The following is a 21408-nucleotide window of genomic DNA, read 5'->3' as shown; positions in this document are numbered from 1 at the left end:
CATCAGGAGCCAGCCGAGCACGACGGAGAAGCAGCTGCTTGGGTCTTACACGGACACACTCTGTCTCCGGAGCCCTGATGAAGCTGATTTCCACAGAGCGCTGAGTAACCGTCCTCTTATTACTTATTTATCTTCTGAAGCTGAAGCTCCAGAAACGAGAAGTTGATTGGACGGTGTCACACCAAGAGCTTTCAGATGTTCTGGAAACAGACAAAAGCTCTGCATCTGACCAGCCTCCAACCCACATGCCTGAGGATTTCTCGTTCCAAAGACCTTCTCCCAGGGCTAAAGGACAGGATCATTGCCCATACTATGGCCTGTTTTTGCCCACATGGTACCATTTCACTCCAAAGGCTTTTCCCTCTCTCTTCTTAAAGGACATACACACAGACACCACAACAGGCACATATCCAAGGGCTTTTTTTTTTTTTTTAAAGTATGTTCCACACCCAGCATGAGTCCAACACACGGCTTGAACCCTGACCCTGACTGAGATCAAGCCTTGAACCAAGATCAAGAGTCGGATGCTTAACCGACTGAGTCACCCATGCGCCCCCTAGGGGCTTTTGTTCCCAAATCATCTGCAGTGATATTTGGTTCCAGCCTGAGAGGCTCCCCTAATCTGCCACCATGGGAGGCGAGCTTTCTGTCATTTCCAGAGAGAACAGAACCCATTCGTCTGACAGACATCTCCATCCTCCTGCCTCGAACCTGCGTCAAATTTTCTGAAACCCAGCCAGACCCTGCGGCCCCACCCGTAGTGGAAAGATCTTCGGACTGGGAAGGAGGAGGCCTGGGTCCCAACCCTAGTCCTGCCACTAAAGGAATCACGCGCACCTGGGGCTGTCACTCTGCCTCTCTGTGCCTCAGTGTCCTCATCTGTTACGTAAGTGGCCTTGCCCTAAAGGCAAGAAGAAGTCTCCCAGTTCAAGGATTTTATAGCGAAGATCTTCAGTCGGGTGACACAGTACAGTTTTTTTCAAGTGCTTCCATGTACCATATTTTGTATTTTTGATCCTCCTTAAATAAAACTCAGCAATGTATGTGGGCTCTTTGCCAGGTAAGAGATCTAAGGGACGTAGCAGTCGGGCAATCATGGGCAAACCATGACAGAGCAAAATGTCACAGTGGCTTATCTCAACGTCTAGCCTCTTCTGGCTCAGGCTGCCCTCCTAGAGGTAGGCGTCGGTCCCCAGTGAAGGTCAAAGCCAACAGCCAAATGGGCAAATGTTGCAGAGGCTCTGTGCCTTTGGGGTCAGCACTTCCAGGGTCCAGGCTGTTCCCTAAGTCCCTTTGATGTCCTCCTAAACATTTTTGGAGCCCAAGGCAGCACTTTGCTTAGCTGCAAACTCCAAGTCTGTCTGTGGCTGGGGCTCCTCAGATGGAAACAGAGCCAAGGAGGTAGCTAAAACACTGTGGAGATCGCTGGCTCGTCGGAGCAAAGCTGACCCAACCCTGGTTCTCTGCCTTCACTCCGGAGCCTCGACGGCCCGGGTTCAGAGTGTCCCATAAACCTGGATTTGGGTCCTGGTCAGGCGAGGGTGCTCCTCCCACCACCCTCCACCCTCACTCAAGGCGATAAAGCCCTCCCTTTGGTTAGGAAGTTGAATGGCCATAGAGATGGGTTCATAGCAGTAGCTAATCAGGCTGGGATAGCAGTAGCTAATCATGCTGAGCCCCCACTGCCCCCTACTCCAGGAACAGACTGAGGCTCCTGCTGTCTTACGCACTGAATTGTAGCCCCCAAAACTCTTATGCTGAGGTCTTAACCTCCAGTGCCTCGGAATGTGACTGTATGGAGATATCAGGCCTCCGAAGAGTAATTAGGTTGGAATGGGGTCTTTATGGTGGACCCCAGTCCAACATGGCATATAAGGACAGGAGATCAAGACGCAGACACACTCAGAGGAAGAATAGGGAAGGCAGCCATCCCTACAAGTCAAGGAAAGAGGCCTCAGGAAAAAACAAATTCTGTCCGTACCTTCATCTTGGACTTCTAGCTTCCAGAATCCCGAGAAAATAACTTTCTGTTAAGCCACCCAATCTGTGGTAAGTCGTTATGGCAGCCCTAGCAAACGAATACAGGCACCCGCTCCAGAATCATTCCCCCCTCCCCCCGCCCCACCAGGAGCTGTACCTCCCCACCCCCATCCCCAGCCCAGGGCTGCCTCTGTGTTCTCCAAACCTCCCTTCACAATGCAGCCCCACATTCATCAAGCCTTCCAGATGCAAAAAACCAGCTTCACAGCCCAGTCTCCCACGTCAGCGGCTTTGAGGAGCACTAGTCTCTGCCTCAGAGTGGACGGCGGGGGAGGGTCAACCGCCCTGGAGGCTCCTGAGGGAATGAGGGGAGAGACCTGATTGATGGTATTCTGAGTTAGAACCTGTCCCACAGGTGACGACCAGACTTCCAACCCCACGGGAGTCCTCAGCCAGACCAGTCGTGGTGACACGTAAGCGGAGGGGTCCCGGCGTCCGTGGCCCAGGGCTCTCCCAAGTCATAATCACAGGGTTTCTAGGGGCCAGGAGAGGACACCCAAAATTCTGGGAGAAGCTGAACCTGCGCTGCCATCCTTCTCTTAGAGGGTGCGCAGACCCCCAAGTCCCACCCCAGACCCACGAAGCCTGCGCCCCGGCCCCTGCAGGAGGGAAAGGGGGGCGGAGGGGAGGAAGGGAAACACCCCGTCATGCTCGCTCTGTTTGTTCTGGGCCTGGCCATTGACGCAAGAGGCCTTATCATTGGGTCCTCAGGCTGGGTTGGGCAGGGCAGATCAGATCCGAGAGTTCGCGCGATTCGTCCCCGCTGGCTTGCGGGAGAGAGGAAAGGAGAGGGACCGGGGAAGGCCGCGGCCGAGCAAGGAGGAAGCTGCCGGCAGGGCCCATGATGAAGACACTCATTCTTTTGCTGCTGGTGCTCTTGGACTTGGGGCTGGCTCAACAGCAGCTCCACAGGTGAGGCCACGTCCCCAGCACCCTGTCTGTCCCCAGACCCACCATCCCCCAAGCCCGTCCCCAGATCCGGTCCAGCGGGCGCTGCTGCCTGCGCCCGAGCTTAGGGCTACCCTCGAGAAAAGCTGACGGGGAAATAAAGAGGAGAACGAAGGGCTGGGGGAAGCGGCCGTCCTGTGTTGGCCTTGACCTCTAGCCCATGACAAACCATCCCTCTGCCGCGACCTCTGACGGAACTCCCTGGCCAAGCCCCAGGGAGCTTCTCACACTAGTGGAGAGCGGGAGCCTGCTGCTGGGGTTGGGGGCTCGAAGGACCGAGCATATCCCCGAGGGAATGACCGTGGCTGCCCCCAGGAGTCTTTCTCTCCCTTTAAATCAATCCTTTAAGAGGTTCACACACAACGCGGACCGTTTTCCTAGACGACCTCGAAGAGCTCATGTCTGAGAGGGAGGGGCCACTTCAAGTCTAAGGTTCTAAGACTCTTAAGGAGCAGAAACAAGACTGATAGGCCAGGGGCAGAGAGGGCACGAATTCTGGCCAAACTGTGGCCAATTCTGGCAACTCTGCTGCCTTGCAGACCTCCTCCTGTGTAATTTCCCTGTTTACCTCTGGAAGAATGGGGTAGGGAGGGGGAGGGTCTGAGGCAGAGCTGCACCTGTGTCTCACATGGGCTCTGTCCTCAGGGTGCCCCTCAAGAGGCGACAGTCCCTCCGGAAGAAGCTGCGGGCACGGGGCCAGCTCTCTGAGTTCTGGAAATCCCAGAATTTGGATATGATCCAGTTCACTGAGTCCTGCGCAATGAACCAGGATGCCAACGAGCCCCTCATCAACTACTTGGATGTGAGGCACTCCTGGGGCAGGGGCTGGGGAAGGGGGAGAGGGGGGGATGGCTTGGCCCCTGGGCATGGCCAGTGTCAGGTCAGTGACACTGAAGGCCAGGGAGGATTTCTCTTCTAGGATAACCCATAGGGACTGACCCCCTGTGTCCCCGTGGATATGACCGAGCAAGCCCCGATGCGTCCAAATGGGCAGAGCTCTCTGCAGAAGAAAAGGTCTCCCAAACAGAAGGGTCCTGCTCTGTGTCCTTGGCCAAATGATTTAACTTTCATGAGCTTCCACTCCCTGATTGTAGAACAAAGGCATTACAAGTCCTCGGTCTTGCTCATAAAGCAATTAAGAGAAATAATGCGAATGAGAGCTAAAGAAGTGCAGGAGACTTGATGTCCCGTGTCTGCTCCTCCTACCTTCCGTTGCCACTCCCCAGGCTCTGTGAGCTCCAGTCCGTGCTAACCCAGGCTCTGGTCCCAGAGAGCTCTCCCAAGGCCCCCTGGAGAGCACCTTCCCCTTTCCCACGCCCACCCTCTGCTACCTTCCCTCCCTCCCCTGTAGATGGAATACTTCGGCACCATCTCCATCGGCTCTCCGCCGCAAAACTTCACAGTCATCTTCGACACTGGCTCCTCCAACCTCTGGGTCCCCTCTGTGTACTGCACCAGCCCAGCCTGCAGTAAGTAGGGCCGGGAGCCCCAGCAGGGAATGGCAGCTGGGGTCTGGCACTCTGGGGGAGGGGCCCTTACTTCCAGAAACTGGCATGCATGCCACACCACCTTCCCCTCTCCACCTCGAGTCTGCCCGGGCAGTGCCTCTGGTAGAGACAGTGCTGGGCCAGGGAGAGAGCTAAAATTGACTGCTAGCCAAGCTAGCAACTCTCATACAGATCAGAATTAATAGGAGAAAATTCAGCCACTGAAAATACAAACTCAGTACAAATCTTTGAATACACAATGACTCACTCTCTTTGGAACACCCAAAAGAATGTTGGGGGTAGGGAGAGTGCCATTCAAATGCCTGTTTCTGGGCAGGTAGGTGGGCTGGGTTCCAAGGCTGCCTATTCACCTGCTTCAAGAGGGTTTGGTGGCCCATCCCAGGATATCAGAGGTTTGACTGGTGGAGCACAATATAGGGGTGGGTCCATTGGCCCAGAGGTAACTCGGGCGTCTTTGTTAGCATTGGAAAGGGCAGAGCTAAAGACAGATGCCCTAGTCTATTCTGGATAAGTTCTAGAGACACGATGTCTCGGAAAACCTCAGGATTAAGTATCTGCAGGCTAAGCAAGGAGTTGAGAATCGTTGCCTAGAGTGGGGTTTGTTTACCCCTGGGTTTCTTTTGAATGTCAGGCTTGGAACCACACTAGTCGACAGAGACTTCTGCTGGCATCTGATACAGTACACTTATCTCGGTGTGCCTCATGAGGTCACTGTGGGTGGTCATGTTTGCCCAGAGATGACTAGTTGGTCTCTGATTAGGCCACCACATGTGGCCTACAAGTAACTAACTAAGGTGGGTCATGGCCAACCTTTCTAGAGGCCTCCACTCCATCTTGGGAGTTGAGGGAAGAGAGCTTGCATCTGTGGGGTATCAGGGCAGGAAAAAGGGAGTGAGCTGGCAGCCCAGGCAACAGCAGCATCCTTGCTTTTCCAGAGACACACACCAGGTTCTACCCTTCCCAGTCCAGTACATACAGCACACTGGGGAGTCATTTCTCCATTCAGTATGGGACCGGGAGCTTGTCTGGAATCCTCGGAGCTGACCAAGTCAATGTGAGTACAATTCCTTCATCTCTTCTCTTTTGGACAGAAGCTTGGGAAACAGAATATTCTTCAGAGCCATTAGGGGAACACATTCAGATCTGCCTCAGGAAGAGGAGGAAACAAGGAACTGGCTTCCAGGGAAAGGGAGAAGCCTGGCCAGGCGGGAGTAGTGCTTCCTGCTTGAGATCATGGCCGCGGGCCAGTCTGCTCAGGGTCCTGGGTTCTAGAGTGGCAGCAAGGACGAATTCCACCGAGATACGGTGCACAGGGAATGAGTTAAGGCAAGAAGGAAGGAGAGGAAGGAAGAAGAGGGCGGAATTAGAGGGAAGAAGGAGAGGGAAGCCTGAAGAAGGAGAAGAAGAAAAGAAGAAGAATGAGTCAAAGATGCTCTCAGTGCAGTAAGGCGAGAAAATAGAAACTAGGGGCCTTAAGATTGTAAAAGAAGAAACTCTATTGTCATTATTCACATATAACAAGGTGCTATATGTAAAAAGTCCGAAAATATGTACAGACCCTTTGGGTTTAATAATTATTTAGCAAAATTGCTGAATACTAGATTAACAAAATCATTTCTATTTCTGAATATCAGGGAAAAACAAATGGAAAATAGATTTCAGAGACATTTGTGATTACATCAGAAACATCAAATACCTACAAGTAAACTTAACCCAAAAAATGTGCAAGATCTTCACTCTAAAAACTGCAAAACATTAGTGAGTGAAATTAAGGAAGACCTACATAAATTGAAAATGACTAAGTATTTCATGACCCAGTATTATAGACAAGTCAAACTTTTTCAAATCCACTTATATGTTTTAATGTCACCTCGGTCAAAACAATAATGATTTTTATTAGAAATTGATGAGCTAATTCTAAAATGTATGTGGATACATAATACGCCAAGACAGCCTAGATGAAGGAAAACACTACAAATATCAAGGCTTACTTTAAAGCTGTAGTAATCGAGGCAGTGTGGTATTGGCGCAAGGTAAGCCAAAGGACAAAAGGAACAAAATGGAAAATTCAGAAACTACTCTGAATTCTGTTGACCATGAAAACTGCAGGGGAGGAAATGAGAGTGTATTTATTAAATACAGTGCAAGGTCCTTTGGATAGCCACATAGTTAAATTAAACTAAAATTAAAGTTAAAAAAAAAAATCTTGACTCTGACCTCACACATTATCAAACTTACAATACACTGTAGATGTTTTACCTCTAGGCATGGATATGTCCAACAGAGGTCTGCGCACGTGTCCACCAGAGGACATGTCCAGGCAGCACTGTTAGCCATAGTCTAAACAGGAAACAACCCAAATTCCCAGCAGTGGTAGAATGGATAATGACAGTGTATTCATACCATGGGATACTGACAGTGAACGAGATTACAACATAGTACCTGGAAGCCAGCAGACGGGTGTTTTTGAGGAAAGGTACAACCAGTTAGCAGCATGCCTAAAGCGGCTTCTGGTCTGGGAGCTCGCTGACCAGGGTGAGTTTGTGAAAACTCACCGAACTATACACTTAGGATTTCTGCATTAAACTTATATATATATATATATATTTTAAGATTTTATTTATTTATTTGACAGAGAGAAATCACAAGTAGTTGGAGAGGCAGGCAGAGAGAGAGAGAGGGAAGCAGGCTCCCTGCTGAGCAGAGAGCCCGATGCAGGACTCGATCCCAGGACCCTGAGATCATGACCTGAGCCGAAGGCAGCGGCTTAACCCACTGAGCCACCCAGGCGCCCCTAAACTTATATTTTTTAAAAAAGATTTTATTTACTTGAGAAAAAGAGATCACAAGTACACAGAGAGAGGCAGGTGGAGTGGGGGGTGGGGGGGCGCAGACTCCCCACTGAGCAGAGAGCCCCATGTGGGGCTCCATCCCAGAACCCTGAGATCACGACCTGAGCCGAAGGCAGAGGCTTAACCCACTGAGGTACCCAGGCGCCCCTAAACTTCAATTTAAAAAAAAAAAAGTTTACATAAAGAACATTGAGGGTGTGGGAACGTGGTGAAACCCCTGGGCTCATGTAATCAAGGGAAGCTGGGTGGGGGAAGAATGCGCTTCAGACCAGAGGGAGAATCCGGGAATCTGAGACTGTGCCGGAGAACTCCCGTGCAGTTTTCTTTCGGGCTCTCTCCCGTCAGGTGGAAGGACTAGTTGTGGTCGGACAGCAATTTGGAGAGAGCGTCACGGAGCCCGGCCAGACCTTTGTGAACGCGGAGTTTGATGGCATTCTGGGCCTGGGCTACCCCTCCTTGGCTGTGGGAGGGGTGACCCCGGTGTTCGACAACATGATGGCGCAGAACCTGGTGGATATACCCATGTTTTCCGTGTACATGAGCAGGTAGGCCCGTCAAGCCAACCAAGGTGAAGTTCAGTGACAACCCCAGGGAGATAACATGGTGCAGCCAAGGGAGCATCAGCATTTGCAGTCAGACGCCTGGCGTGGGTCCCTTGCTTCTCCTATTACCAGCTGCGTGACCTTGGGCTTGCCCTCTCTGGGCATTGAAGAAACGAGGTTTGCCTTACTTTGTAAACTGTAGTGCACTGAGCCAATGGGAGGAATCTCTGGGATTGGCTCTTTGTTTGTGCAGTGAATAAATATTTATCAAGTCCCTATTACATGCCGACCACAGTGCCAGGCACCGGGAACACCAAGGAAAGTAAATAGATTTTCCAGCTCTAGTCAGTCATGGTGCATTCCCATGAAGTCTTCCTTACCTTGGGTCGCTGGGATGAGTCATACGGAAACTCCAGGCACCATCAAAACAAAAGTGGGAAAAATACTTAGGGGAAAAGGCTTTTGTGGGGGAGGGGAGCATGTAAGTCACGTGGTGTGTGCACACCCCAGTGGTCCTAGCCTTGGTTCTGCATGACGGAACAGCGGTCCCCATCTATTTCCTCCCTTGCCCTTTTATCAAAGAAACAAGAAGACGTCCACCAGCGATCAGGCAGAGCTATTTCTATACTTCAACCTTTTGCTCAAAAAGGCCCAGATTAATCAACTTGCAGTAATCAGGAGCCCTGATCTCAAAGCCCGGGCTGATATTTCTGCCTGTCTAGATGCTTGAGGTAGGCAACCAGCTTGTTCCCACACTATCCCAGTGGCCCTTCCCCGACGATCTGCCTTTCTTTCCATGTAGTGACCCAGAAGGCGGTGCGGGGAGCGAACTCATTTTTGGAGGCTATGACCACTCCCATTTTTCTGGGAATCTGAACTGGGTCCCTGTCACCAAGCAAGGCTACTGGCAGATTGCCCTGGATGCGTGAGTATTCTCCCCAACGTAGTTACGGTACGAGGCAAGAACTCAAGACGGGCTCGAGGCAAATCGGGTTCAGTGAGTTGACCTGAATCAGCGTGCTGGTCCCCAGGAGAGGAGCGGGGGGCAGGGGCGCTCGCCGCATGGGGCTGGAAATGTGGAGGTGCAGGAGGGGGCCGCGGTTGCCAGGCCAATGGGTATGTGGTACCACCTCTCAGCTTCCCTCCTGGTCCACGTGCTGCGCCCTCAAGTCAACACGATAAATACAAACCCTCCGCCAATTATCCGAGGCTCGTTTCACATTAATTCACACACAAGGCCTGGGGTGGGTGACGCAGGGTGCAGGAATGAACCAGACTCAGATTTTGCCTCCACGAAGTATGTCCGGAAGATCACACACACGCGCGCGCACACACACACACACACACACACACACGTCCCACTACCATCGTGAAATGCATGGTGGTCAGTGGTCTGAAAGACCGCCAAAGTGGCCCAGCAGACGGGGCGGGACAGCTCCTATTCTGCTCAAGCAGGGGTTTCACGGAGGAGGTGGCCTGGACTGGACCTTGACTTACATACATGCAGACATTGTGGGGGTGGGGCATGGAGCAATCAGGGACATGGGACCAGATGCCCGTCACATACTGAGCACTGTGTCAGATAATGCAGGAATTTAAAGAAATGCAACTCACGCTTCAATTCTGCCAAGGACATGTTTCTGTAAGGTGAGAGCCTGTGCGAGCCACGAGGGACAGAACAGTGGAAAGCCTCAGGGCTCACTGTCTGCTCAGGGTTTTTCAAGCCAGCGGGGCTAACCCACTTCTGGGTCATGGTCTCATTTTAGGGGATCATGACATACATTTTTAATGAGATGGAATAAAATAGAAGATATCAGAGTGCACTTCACATACTAAGATTAAGCCCTATTTTGTGAAATTTTTATATTGTGTGTGTGTATGTGTACAGAGTCTAAAAGTAAATGTATTTCCAGTTATGGATCTCAGTTACAGAAAAACTGACAAATATTGATGGGTGAGACCATCAGACTGGGTATCATTACTGTATGTTTGAGAGCCCGGCAGAGGGTGAGAGCCGCTGGGGAGCCTGGGGAACTCCATGGCCGAGGGGAAGGGGGACTGATGGGGTGGAGACGGGGTGAGGGGTTGGCTGATGACATTTCTTTTGTCCTCAGAATCCAGGTGGGAGGCGCCGTGATGTTCTGCTCCGAGGGCTGCCAGGCCATCGTGGACACGGGGACTTCCCTCATCACAGGCCCCTCGGACAAAATCAAGCAGCTGCAGAAGGCCATTGGGGCAGAACCCATGGATGGAGAAGTCCGTGCCTGCTGGGTAGGGAAGAGGCGGGAGCGGGAGAGGGGGAAGGCCTCTAAAGGCCTCTGTGTTGTGTTTTAGTACGGGGTGGAGTGTGCCAACCTCAACGTCATGCCGGATGTCACCTTCACCATCAATGGCGTCTCCTACACCCTCCAACCAACCGCCTATACCCTGCTGGTAAGAACTGTTTCCTCATTCTGCAAGTCATAGGGCCTCCCCCACCCCCACCACTTCCTCTTTTCAGTCGCCTGCACTCAGGCTGCATTTACCCCGAGCCCCCCTCCCATCTTCTCCTGCACTGAAGGGGCGTTCCCTCCAGAAAGGACAGAGCTGCCTGTGGTGGAAAGATGGTGGCCAGGCTGATTCTCTCTCAGTTCCCGTCCTGCCACGAAGCAGCAGCAAACCTTGGACAAGCCATTTAGTGACGTATTCTGACAGGATTGTAGACTTTTTAACGGCCAAAACTTTAGCCCCTCAAACACCCAGTAGGATTGGATATTATTATCCCATTCTGTGGATGAGGATATCGAGCCCCGGAAAGTTAGGAGGCTCAAGATACGAGCTACTTGGGAAGGAGGGACAGAATGAGGTTGTAATCACATTCAGATGAACATTCTCCTCAGACAAGTAAATGTCTTTCACTGCAGTAGATTCCTAAGTTTGTAGGGAGAGGTAGAATTCCCCAGAAAGAGAATTCCTGGGGGAAACCTGTGATCTCTTCACACGACAGTTGGCCCAGATTTTCAATGTCACATGCGGTCCTTTGGTGACACTCAACATACAGACTTTACCAGAAAGTCACCCACAGGCCCAGGGTGATTGCATCAGAATGGAGGTGCTAAAGTGTAGACACTTCAGAGACTTAACTACCCCCCACACCTTGATCTCCATTAACCCCTTCCCCAAGCCGCCAAGCATAAAGACAGTGCAAGTGAAAACAAATGTTCTTTTAAAGTTTTTATTTAAATTCCAGTTAGTTAACATACAGGGCAATAATAGATCCAGGTGTTACAATATGGCGGCTCACCACTTCCATACCACCCAGTAGTCAACACAAGTGCCCGCCTTCATCCTCAGCACCTGTCTCACCCATCCCCCCACCCAACTCCCCTCTGGTAACCATCAGTTTGTTCTCCATAGTTAAGAGTCTGTTTCTTAGTTCACCTCTCTTTCTCTCTCTCCTTTCCTCTTTGCTCATTTGTTTTCTTTCTTAAATTCCACAAGTGAATGTGATCATATCATAATTGTCTTTCTCTGACTGACTTCGCTTAGCATTTTACCCTCTAGCTCCATCCACAACATCGCAAATGGCAAGACTTTTTATGACCGAGTAATATTCATCTATTTATATATATATATATATCCCACATTTTCTTTATCCATTCATCAGTCTGTGGACACTTGGGCTGTTTCTGCAACTTGGCTATTGTCTATTGTGGAAAATGCTGCTATAAACATCGGGGGGCATGTATCTCTTTGAATTAGTATGTTTGTATGCTTTGGATAAATACTTAGTAGTGCAGTTGCATAAAAATCCTAGAAGAGAACACAGACAATAACCTCTTTAACACTGGCCACAGCAACTTCTTTCTAGATACGTCTCCTGAGGCAAAGGGGGAACAAAAAACAAAAATAAACTATTGGAAACTCACCAAAGTAAAAAATTTCTGCATGGTAAAGGAAACAATCAATGGAACTAAAAGGCAGTCTATAAAATGGGAGAAAATATTTGCAAATGATGTATCCAATAAAGGGTTAGTATCCAAAATATATAAAGAACTTATAAAACTCAACACCCAAAAAACAATTCAATTAAAAATGGGCAGAAGGCACAAATAGATATTTCTCCAAAGAAGACATCCAGTTGGCCAACAGACACATGAAAAGATGCTCAACATCACAGATCATCATGGAAATGCAAATCAAAACTACAATGAGATGTTACCTCACACATACCAGAATGGCTAAAATCAACAAGGCAAGAAACAACAGGCATTGGAGAAGATGTGGAGAAAAGGGAATCCTCTTGCACTGATGATGGGATTGCAAACTGGTGCAGCCACTCTAGAAAACAGTATGGAGGGTCCTCAGATAGGACAACCCTATGATCCAGCAATTGCACTACTAAGAAAACAAATTTTTGCTTTAAAACACAGCTTCATGTCAAGCCCCCTAAGCTTCTCCGACAAAGGGATTCTGGAGATGCCACTATGAACACCACACTGGGGACGAGCTAGACACTAGCTGTGCCAAGCTCATCAGCCTATATACCCACTGGCCCCCCATTACCCCCAGTCTCTCCCACCTGCACCCTGTGTGAGTCCCTGCCCACCCCACTTCCTTCCCATTGCCCAGCGTGGTGCCCCCTCAGTCAGCCAAGGATCCTGTAACAGCATTGCGTGGTCATCCCCTTTCTCCCCAGAAGGTGCGTTAAGCCCTCTGTAAACTTCCCAGACACTCATCAGCAACCTCAAATCTCAAAGAGTTGTTGGAAAGACCACACCTGCCTAGTAGACCCCAAGTTTTTGTCAAACTGAAAAGTAAGTTTGGGGGAAGTAACACTCTTTCCACAGGACACTGGATGCCTACCTGCCTTGTTCTCCCCCAGAACATCAAGAAAACAGCCGTGTGATTTCTCTCCTTAAAAAACGAAGTTGCGCTTCACTAGAAACTAAAGAAATCGGAATTTAAGCCAAGATCTTTTAAAGCCAACCCTTTTGCTCTTGCAGTCATGCAATAAGGTTTCGCTTTTTCCAGTTGTAAAATGGGAGGCAGGGGGCATGTATGAGAGGTGAACTAGTCTCAGAATTGTAAAACTTAGAAGCCCAGGTCCACATATATGAGACTGTGCAGACACTTTGCTGAGCAAACAAGTGGAGGGGTGTAGAGCAGGAGGAAGATCAAAACGAGCCAACACTGTGACTGTCCAAGGCCATTCGGTATAGTCACCACCACTACCACACAGTACAGCCCTCCTACTTCCCTATTCTCCCTCTACGTCACTTACACCTCCTTCTCCTCCCCAGGACTTTGTGGATGGAATGGAGTTCTGCAGCAGCGGCTTTCAAGGGCTTGACATCCAGCCTCCCGCTGGGCCCCTCTGGATCCTGGGAGATGTCTTCATTCGGCAGTTCTACTCGGTCTTTGATCGTGGGAATAACCGTGTTGGGCTGGCTCCGGCAGTCCCCTAAGTAACAGCCTTGTGCCTGTGCCTGCGTGTCTGACACCCCTTGGAAATCCAGCTGCGCCCGTTGGGTTGGGGCACCCTTCATGGAAGATCAAAAAGTCATTTTCAGGAAGCTACAGTTCTAGAGCTGCAACTTGAATTAGGTCCAAAGAGAGTAAGAACACACGCACACACTGACACACTTCACACACACCTCACACACACCCGCGTGCACCCACCTCCACTGCCATCATGATGGAAACATTAAGGTGTAATGCTTCCTATTGTTGCTAACATTGCCTTTTGGAAACCTCCAGACATGTACGCAAGCAAAGATTGTACACAGAGATGACCTGCACGTGGCCAGGCCTGTTGTATCAGTACCCGCCACCTCTCCTTTCCCCAGCCCACCTGCTTGCATTATCCGGAAGCAAATTCCTGGCATCACATCATAAATCATCACATCCAAGATTTATCCATAAATCCTTGTAATACTCTTAAATAGGCAATCGGTGTTCACATGTTCCCCCATTGTCGGGGAAATGTTGGGTCATTTTTATCGGTGACTTGTGTGTATCAGGATGCAAGTAAAATTCAAATTTGAACTGTCTCTAGTCGACCGCATTCTGAATTTTGCAGGTTGAAAGCCCGAGATGTCCAGCGATGTGGCTCTCTGAGTCCATCTTTCCTACAAAATGGCTGTGGGCTCTAGAGCCTGGCCACAGTGCCGGGCACATTCCCTAGCAGCCCATCAGGAGGCAGATCATGCCTAGAGCCTCTTTACTCACAAGGTTAGGACTGATGAGTGGGTTCAGGAGCTGTTGGGCTCACACATCCATCCATGAGCGATTTCCTTCAGCATTTCACCCAAAGATTTCAGCAACCACTAATTATCATGGCCGAGATCCACACTATCATTAGGGCTGCAAAACAGATTTTTTTTCGAATTCTAATTTTTTTTCACCTGGGTTTTTTTGTTTTGTTTTGTTTTGGTCAGAGCTGTTCTGTTAAAAAAAAAAAAAATGTGTTCATCAACTATTTGCTTACTGTTAGGTATAGTTCATATAGAAAAGGCAAGCTTACTTGGCTTTTTCCCTTTATTTACCGGCTTTCAGAAAAGTGAGTGTGCTTCAACTTACTGTAGTCTTGTCAATATTCAAAGCACCCCACACTTAGCCAGAAGGTGCCCTTTCAAGGTAGTTTCTGTGAACTTTTGACTTGACCCCAATATGAAAAGATGTTCCAGGCACAGTCCCAAGGAATCCTGGTTCCTGGTTGTGCGCTCTTAAGTTTATTGTAAATGAAAATATTTCAGAATGTGCAAGGAGTGGCTATGGGGAGAGAGGGGCTCTGAATGAACCTTTTTCTCCGATGGGGCCACAGGGCCCATCCTGAGGGAGCTGACCTGGTAAATCCAGGTCCAAGTTGCATCCTGGTGGGATGGTGGAATCTATTCTGGGGGGATCTAGTGTCACCAGGAACAACATGACTTTCTTTTCCTTCCTTTTGCTCTTGCTTTTTGCAAAATTCAACTATCTTCAAGGATTTTCTTATTAAAAATGAAGTGAAAGTCCTCAATGATCCTAACCCTCAAAGATAAGCATTATTATTAATTTGAAGTTATTTTATGCAGACTTTGTATACACAGAGATAGCCATAGGTAAGGAATTATTTTTTTCCTGCAAAAAAAAGGAATCATGGGGGACGCCTGGGTGGCTCAGTTGGTTAAGCAGCTGCCTTCGGCTCAGGTCATGATCCCAGCGTCCTGGGATCGAGTCCCACATCGGGCTCCTTGCTCGGCAGGGAGCCTGCTTCTCCCTCTGCCTCTGCCTGCCATTCTGTCTGCCTGTGCTTGCTCTCTGCCCCCATCTCTCTTTGATAAATAAATAAAATCTTAAAAAAAAAAAAAAAAGGAATCATGGGGTGCCAGTGTGACGCAGTCAGTTAAGTATCTGTCTTCAGCTCAGGTCATGATCCCAGGGTCTTGGGATCGAGTCCCACATCGGGCTCTCTGTTCATTGAGGAGTCTGCTGCTCCCTCTCCCTCTGCCGCATCCCCTGCTCATGCTCTCACTTTCATGTGCTCCCTCTCCCTCAAATGAATAAACAAAAATTGGGGGGGGGGGTGATGCTACACACTCTTGTGTCTAAACTGCTCGTGTAACAGATTCCACATCAGCACAGTCAGCTCTTGGAACGTCTTCGAACATCTGCACGGTGTCTATTTATTGATCAGATCCTCTCTTAATGAACATTAGATTTATTTGGGTTTAATCCAACCCAATCCCATAAGTATTTTGTGCCAGGCACTAAGTGAGTTACTCTATGATCGGTGGGACAGATCCCAACTGTCACTTTTGGCACAGAGGTCATGAAAGACATACCAGGTTTGCATTTGAACTTAAACCTGGATTCGCATTTGTGCCCTGCCCGGATCAATCTGGTGACCTTGGCTAGTGACTTCATGTCTCTGAGATGCCCACCTCCCAGAGCTATGGGTTTTCCTGGATGGAAGGACTTAGCTCATCATGTTAGCTCCCCTCCCCCTTCATACTTAAAGTATGAAGTCATGGTGATCCCGGCTTCACAGATATACACACACACTTTTTTGGTTTTGTTCATTTTTTTTTTTTTTTACTAAATTATTACTTCCAGAGTTAATTCAGAACAGCCTGATCCAAATAAACTATCAAAGGAATATACTAGAGCAGTCAGAATTGCAGGCTCCGGAGTCGTACAGGCCTGGGCTGGCTTCTCGATACCAGTTGTGGGAGCTCCGCACCTCAGTTCCTTCATCTGTAAAATGGGCATGTTAACAGTAACCACCTCATGGGTTATTCTGAGGATCCAACAGCTACAGTGCCTATGTGTAAACACGCATCACCCAGGGACCAGACCCACACTCAGCATGAGCAGAAGGGCCTAGAGCAAAAAAGCTTTATGACGCCTCTAAAACAAGCACCCAAGAGCCATGTGGGAGGTCACCGGCACATAGCATCCCAGCAGGCTTGCTCCCTAAACGCGATCTCCGTGCAGCGGGCTCTCCCGATGGATTGCATGTGCCTCCATGTCCCTGCGGACCTGGGGCCTGAGTGCTGGAGGCCTGGGGCATGAGGGCGGTGCTGGCTCTGTGCCCGCAGGAAGTGAGAGCAGGCCCGAGGCTGCCGAGAGCCAGTTCTGCTCTGAGCGCGCTGTCTCTCCAGGCAGAAGTGATGCTTTCCGTCCATGTGGACTAAACTCTGCTGGTTCGGCACCAGCTTAGCCCCATGGGCTTCCCAAACCTGACCTTTGCTCTTTGTGACCCTCATATCCGTGCTGTTACCCCTGAAACTCGGGTCCTTGTCCCGTGTCCCATGTCTGATCTTAGGTCACAAACCTCTCCTCAGTGGTAGGTCAAGAGCTTTGGCCAAGCTTTGCGGCACCTTGGGAATCCGTTAAAGGATGTGTATTCAGTTCCCTGGAGCTTCCATGAAACAGTGCCACAACAGGGTGGCTTAAAGCTACAGGAACGGACCAGCTCACAGGCTCCTGAAGCTAGAAATCCAAGATTAAGGGCTCAACAGGGCCATTATCTCTCTGAAACCCATAGGGGAGAATATTTCTTGCCTCTCCCAAGCTTCGTGAGAGGGCTGACAGTCCTTCATGTTCCTTGTCTTACAGCGACCACACCTCAGTCTCTGCCGGGTGGTCCCTTGTGCATCTGTCTTTTTGTCTCTTCTCTTCTCTTCTATTGGCTAAGGGCCTCCCTACTCTAGTACGAGCTCATCTCAACTTAACTAACTGCATGTTCCAAGACCCTCTTTCCAAATGAGGGACTGGGGCTTATGACTCAACATGTATTTGGGGGAAACACAATTCAACCTCTAACAGATGCGTCACTAACCAGCGGCTCTTATGTATTTATTTTCGGCTTATGGAAGTCCTTTCAGGAGCTTTTGGTATTTTGTACTTCTTCCCTTTTTTCTCTTTGTTTTCCCCACTCAAAAAAAAAAAAAAAAATCTGTAAATTAGAGCAGGTCTTATTACCCCGTTCTCTAAATGAGGAAATTGGAGTGATGAAATAATGAAATGACTTGTCAAAAGTAATAGTGAAATTAGAATCCACGTCTCCAGGCCCCTCATCCCCATTGCTAATTTTTTTTTTAAGGTTTCACTTATTTATTTGCCAGAAAGAGCATGCATGCACAAGCAGGGGGAGAGGCAGGCAGAGAGAGAAGCAGGTTCCCAGTCGAGCAAGGAGTCTGATACAGGACTCTATCCTAGGACCCTGGGATCATGACCCGAGCTGAAGGCAGCCACTTCACCGACTCAGCCAGCCGGGCATCCCCTCTGCTTCTAATTTATTCCCCTTCCCCCAAGCCCAGGTATCTGTCAGTTCAGGATGTCTCCAGGGCAAGGAAGACAGGTAGATTTTGGTCATTCCCTCCAATAATAGTTACCTTTTAAAATAAAAACGCATTTGCTACCAACAAGTCCACGGTTGCTGATCCCAAGACGCTCCGGTTGCTGATCCCAAGACGCTCCAGACAGCCTCTTCCTGTCTGTGGAAGAAAGACCTCACTGTGAGGGTTCCAGGGAACCTGTTGTGTCTGGGCTGGGCATCACCTCTTTGGAGGTGCTCTCTCCTGTTCCCTCTCCTGTTCCCAGGTCCCTCTCCTGTTCCGTGGGAGGCTGGCGGGCAGGCAGTCCTTTCATTAGCATCCACATTCCAGGCACAGGCCTCAGTCAGCCCACCAGACTCTCTCTCTCTCCTGGGAAGCTGGATGTTGAGGGGCCCCACAGGGAGGACGGGCGTTGGGGCCTGGCAGGCACCCGGGGAGATAGCTCCCAAGTCCACAGTGCTGAGACCGCCCCGACTACCCTGCCTCTGTCCTTCCCAATGTCCTGTCGTCTGTCTCTTCCTGCTGCTTCTGTGTTCTTGGCTGAGGAGCTCCGGCACGTGCATCTGCCACAGGAGGGTGACCAGATAACTGTCCCGCGGTGAGAGTCAGAGGTCTCAGGACTCTGAAGCCTGATCCCTTCTGTAAGTGAAGCTCGAGGGCAGGGCTCGGCCACCTGGCTGGGCAGCTCTTCCAGAAGAATCGTACCCACGGGGATGGTGACGGAAAAGACACATGGGAGAACTTACTCCCGGACCACAAACCTGGGGTGTGTGAAGGACACACAAGGCCAGGCCTCGGGACCAGAACATGCTTCTGCTCCTCGGCTTCACCATCCGCCTCTTGCTTTTCCAACACTCGCCACGTTATGACGCAGCACCAACTACTGTAACAGATAAACCCCGAATCGCAGTGCCTCGACACAGTAAAAGTGTCTCTCTCACGTGAACCGTCTGAGGGACGAGTCGCACAACTCAAGAATGGGGATCCCTTCTGTCTCGTGGTTCCCACAGCCCTAGGACCTTAGGGTCATTCTTTGTGTCCCACAGACACAAGGAGGGTGGCCGAGCTCGCTGACACAGCAGATCTGAAGGAGGCGAAAGGACCAGCAGGACATCTCCCCCACGTCTATTCAACTCAAGCTCCATGAGGCAGGAACTCTGTCTGGTTGTCAGTTCTGTCTACCAGCTCAACCGTAACCCCTGGCCACACGTTATCTGCAGGTGGCCTGACGTGGGGGGGGCTGAATGAACACCAGTGGCGTCTGCCTCTGCAGGCCTGCGGCTGGGATCTTTTTCTTTCTCCTGCTTCTCAAATGTGAGCATGTTTCCAGTTCCTCCTCTGCCTTCGTCTCTCTCCTGTCTCTCCCCTTCCCTTAGGAGATGAGGTGCCTCTTGCGCGGGTCTGAGCCACGGACACAACCCCCATGTCGACCTTTCCAAGCAGACGGTTTGTAAATGTCTGACTTTTTCCAGGGAAGTGTTGGTCTTCAGTCGTTCCCTGCGTGGTGGAGCCGGAGTTCGAGCCCTCTAACGCCCCCGTGGACCCAGCACGTATTTGTGGAGCCCTATCCTGGCCCAAGTTCCCTAACAGGGAATTTTTTTTTTTTCATTCTTGAGTCAGAAGCTTCTATTTAACATTTTACTGGGAAGTTCAACGTGGAGGAAACAAGAGCAGACAAAGGGCAGTGAGGAAGAGAGAGAAGGAAAACGTACAGGAAGGTGACTCGAGCCGAAGCCACATTTGCAGCAAGCTCCTGTGCTGCTCGCTTCCCCAGGCATCGCCGCAAGGCCGTGGGGACTGGGTGCAGCTCAGAAAGGTCTCATGACCAGGTGGCAGGGTGGTGGGTGAGCGTGAACTCTCTGCAGGTTTCTGCTTTCTCCTGTCCCTGTCGGTCAGATTCTTGCCCGTGGGCACAGAGTCCCTGCACTTCTGATGTCTCTGGCCTCCCCAGGAAGCTGCTGGGGGGCCAGGGGCTCTGCCCATCTTCCAGCCCAGATGCAGCCCTGTGTCTGCTTCTCCTGCCCTGGTGCCCTGCTTGCAGGCCCCGAGACCTGCGGTGGCTGCGCTGGTGGATTTGAGACGGGAAAACAGCAAGAGCCATCACCAGAATTGCTCTGGCGGGATGTGAGAAGAGGGGCAGGGGCTGGGCCTGGGTAGGGTCGGGGGGGGGGGGGGTCAGGGCCGAGCACTGAGCATGCACCTCCCACTATGCCATGGTCTGGGGACAAAAGCATGCACAAGACAGGGAGAGCCCGCCCCGGCAGACCTTCCAGCACCACACGTCCCTGGTGCCACAGAGACGTCCTGCTGGTGTCTCAGCCTCAGTTTAGACAAAACAGAAGCTCCCATATCCCCTTCCCAGCTCTCTGTTTCCACTCTCAGCAAGGGCATCGGCATCCCCGCGGTTCCGCAGGCTCAGGGAGCAGAGCCTGACCCAAGCTCATCCCTCCATCTGCCCGCGCTCCTTCCTACTCCTGTAGCACGTCTCCTGTGGTAATTAAGGTTTACTGAGAGCTTGGGGCGCCCGCGTGGCTCAGACAGTTAAATATCTGACTCTTGATTTCAGCTCAGGTCATGATTTCCAAGTTGCAGGATTGAGCCCTAGGTCAGGCTCTGTACTGCGTATGGAGTCTGCTTGGGAATCTCTCTCCCTCTGTCCCTCCCCTACTCACATGTATGCGCGCGCGCTCTCTCTCTCTCAAAAATAAATAAATAAAGTCTATTAAAAAGGAAAAAAAAGACTTCCTGTTGCCCACTGAACACGTAACACCTGGCTCAGGGCTGGCTAGGCAGGAGGACTCCTGTGACAGCAGCTGAATGACCCAACAGTCAGGGATTGAATCTTCACGACAGCCATGTTGGTTGTTTTGTGTGGTTTTTTTAAAAGATTTTATTTATTTATTTGACAGAGAGAGAGTACAAGCAGGAGGAATGGCAAGCAGAGGGAGAAGCTGACATCCCGGTGAATAGAGAGCCTGATATGGGGCTCGATCCTAGGACCCCAGGATCATGACCTGAGTCAAAGGCAGACACTTCACGACTGAGTCACCCAGGCACCCTGCCTGCCATGTTGGTTCTGTCACAAAACTGCCTCTACAACTTGTTTCCTTGTCGCCATATCCCTGGTCATTACCTTTCACCAGGTGTATTTCAAGATCGTCATGATGCTCTGAGTTTGGTCTCTCCTCTGTCCACACACACTTCTGAAACCCAGCTGGACTCCCCAGTGGTCCCACTGCACGCTGATGGAATCCGAGCTGAGATGAGGGCTCTCTAGGGCCGTGCCTCAGTTTGACCTCCTGTCCTCCTCTCACACCTGTTCTACTCCGGATCCAAACCGTCCCCATGTTCTCACTCACACACTTCTGCTCCAAGGAACCCTTCTATCCTGTTTACAGGGGAGCAGTTCCCGCAAAATCATCCCTTTGACAACAATTGTTAAAATTCTGGGGAAGAGCCAGTGCCTGGAGAAACCAGACTGAAATCACTGTCCTGCGTGGTCAGCCCTGACTCGGAGCCTCCTCTCTGCACTCTCTCCTGCCACGCAGACAGTCGGCACCTCCTTCCCTCCATCCACTGATCACTTCTTACGTTGAACTTGACTCCCTCCTCTGCTTGTCACGATCTGCGCATGGTCATATCCTGCCCATCCTTCAAGCTCCAATTCCAATTCCACAAAGCCTTCTCCTCCTCCAAATCCTCTAAATTCTCACAA

At 50.4% G+C, this 21408-nt stretch overlaps 1 protein-coding gene and 1 long non-coding RNA gene across 2 annotated transcripts; one reads left to right on the top strand and one right to left on the bottom strand.

Annotated features, from left to right (window-relative positions):
* Positions 1-2766: 2766 nt before the first annotated feature.
* Positions 2767-13922, top strand: CTSE (cathepsin E). The gene is made up of 9 exons (XM_059146360.1): positions 2767-2952; positions 3634-3790; positions 4340-4457; positions 5432-5550; positions 7694-7893; positions 8693-8815; positions 10005-10146; positions 10225-10323; positions 13173-13922. Exons 1-9 carry the CDS (start codon positions 2882-2884, stop codon positions 13335-13337), a joined length of 1194 nt encoding a protein of 397 aa, XP_059002343.1. The 5' UTR covers positions 2767-2881; the 3' UTR covers positions 13338-13922.
* Positions 13923-15954: 2032 nt separating this feature from the next.
* LOC131814919 (uncharacterized) lies at positions 15955-19334 on the bottom strand. Its single transcript, XR_009347506.1, has 3 exons — positions 18455-19334; positions 17751-17852; positions 15955-16107 (listed from the first exon to the last, which is right to left on the bottom strand). It is a non-coding gene; the product is annotated as an uncharacterized LOC131814919 (long non-coding RNA).
* Positions 19335-21408: the final 2074 nt, after the last annotated feature.

The sequence above is a fragment of the Mustela lutreola genome, chromosome 14, assembly GCF_030435805.1.
Source record: "Mustela lutreola isolate mMusLut2 chromosome 14, mMusLut2.pri, whole genome shotgun sequence".
Classification (NCBI taxonomy): domain Eukaryota; kingdom Metazoa; phylum Chordata; class Mammalia; order Carnivora; family Mustelidae; genus Mustela; species Mustela lutreola.
Note: the sequence above shows the minus strand (reverse complement) of the source record. Positions and strands in the feature narration are given on the sequence as shown.

Excerpts from the sequence above, each read along its gene's own strand:
- CTSE (XM_059146360.1), top strand. The coding sequence starts at position 2,882 with ATGATGAAGACACTCATTCTTTTGCTGCTGGTGCTCTTGGACTTGGGG. Across the intron at positions 3,791-4,339 it reads CCCTCATCAACTACTTGGAT|ATGGAATACTTCGGCACCAT; the intron begins GTGAGGCACTCC and ends CCTCCCCTGTAG. Across the intron at positions 8,816-10,004 it reads TGGCAGATTGCCCTGGATGC|AATCCAGGTGGGAGGCGCCG; the intron begins GTGAGTATTCTC and ends TTTTGTCCTCAG.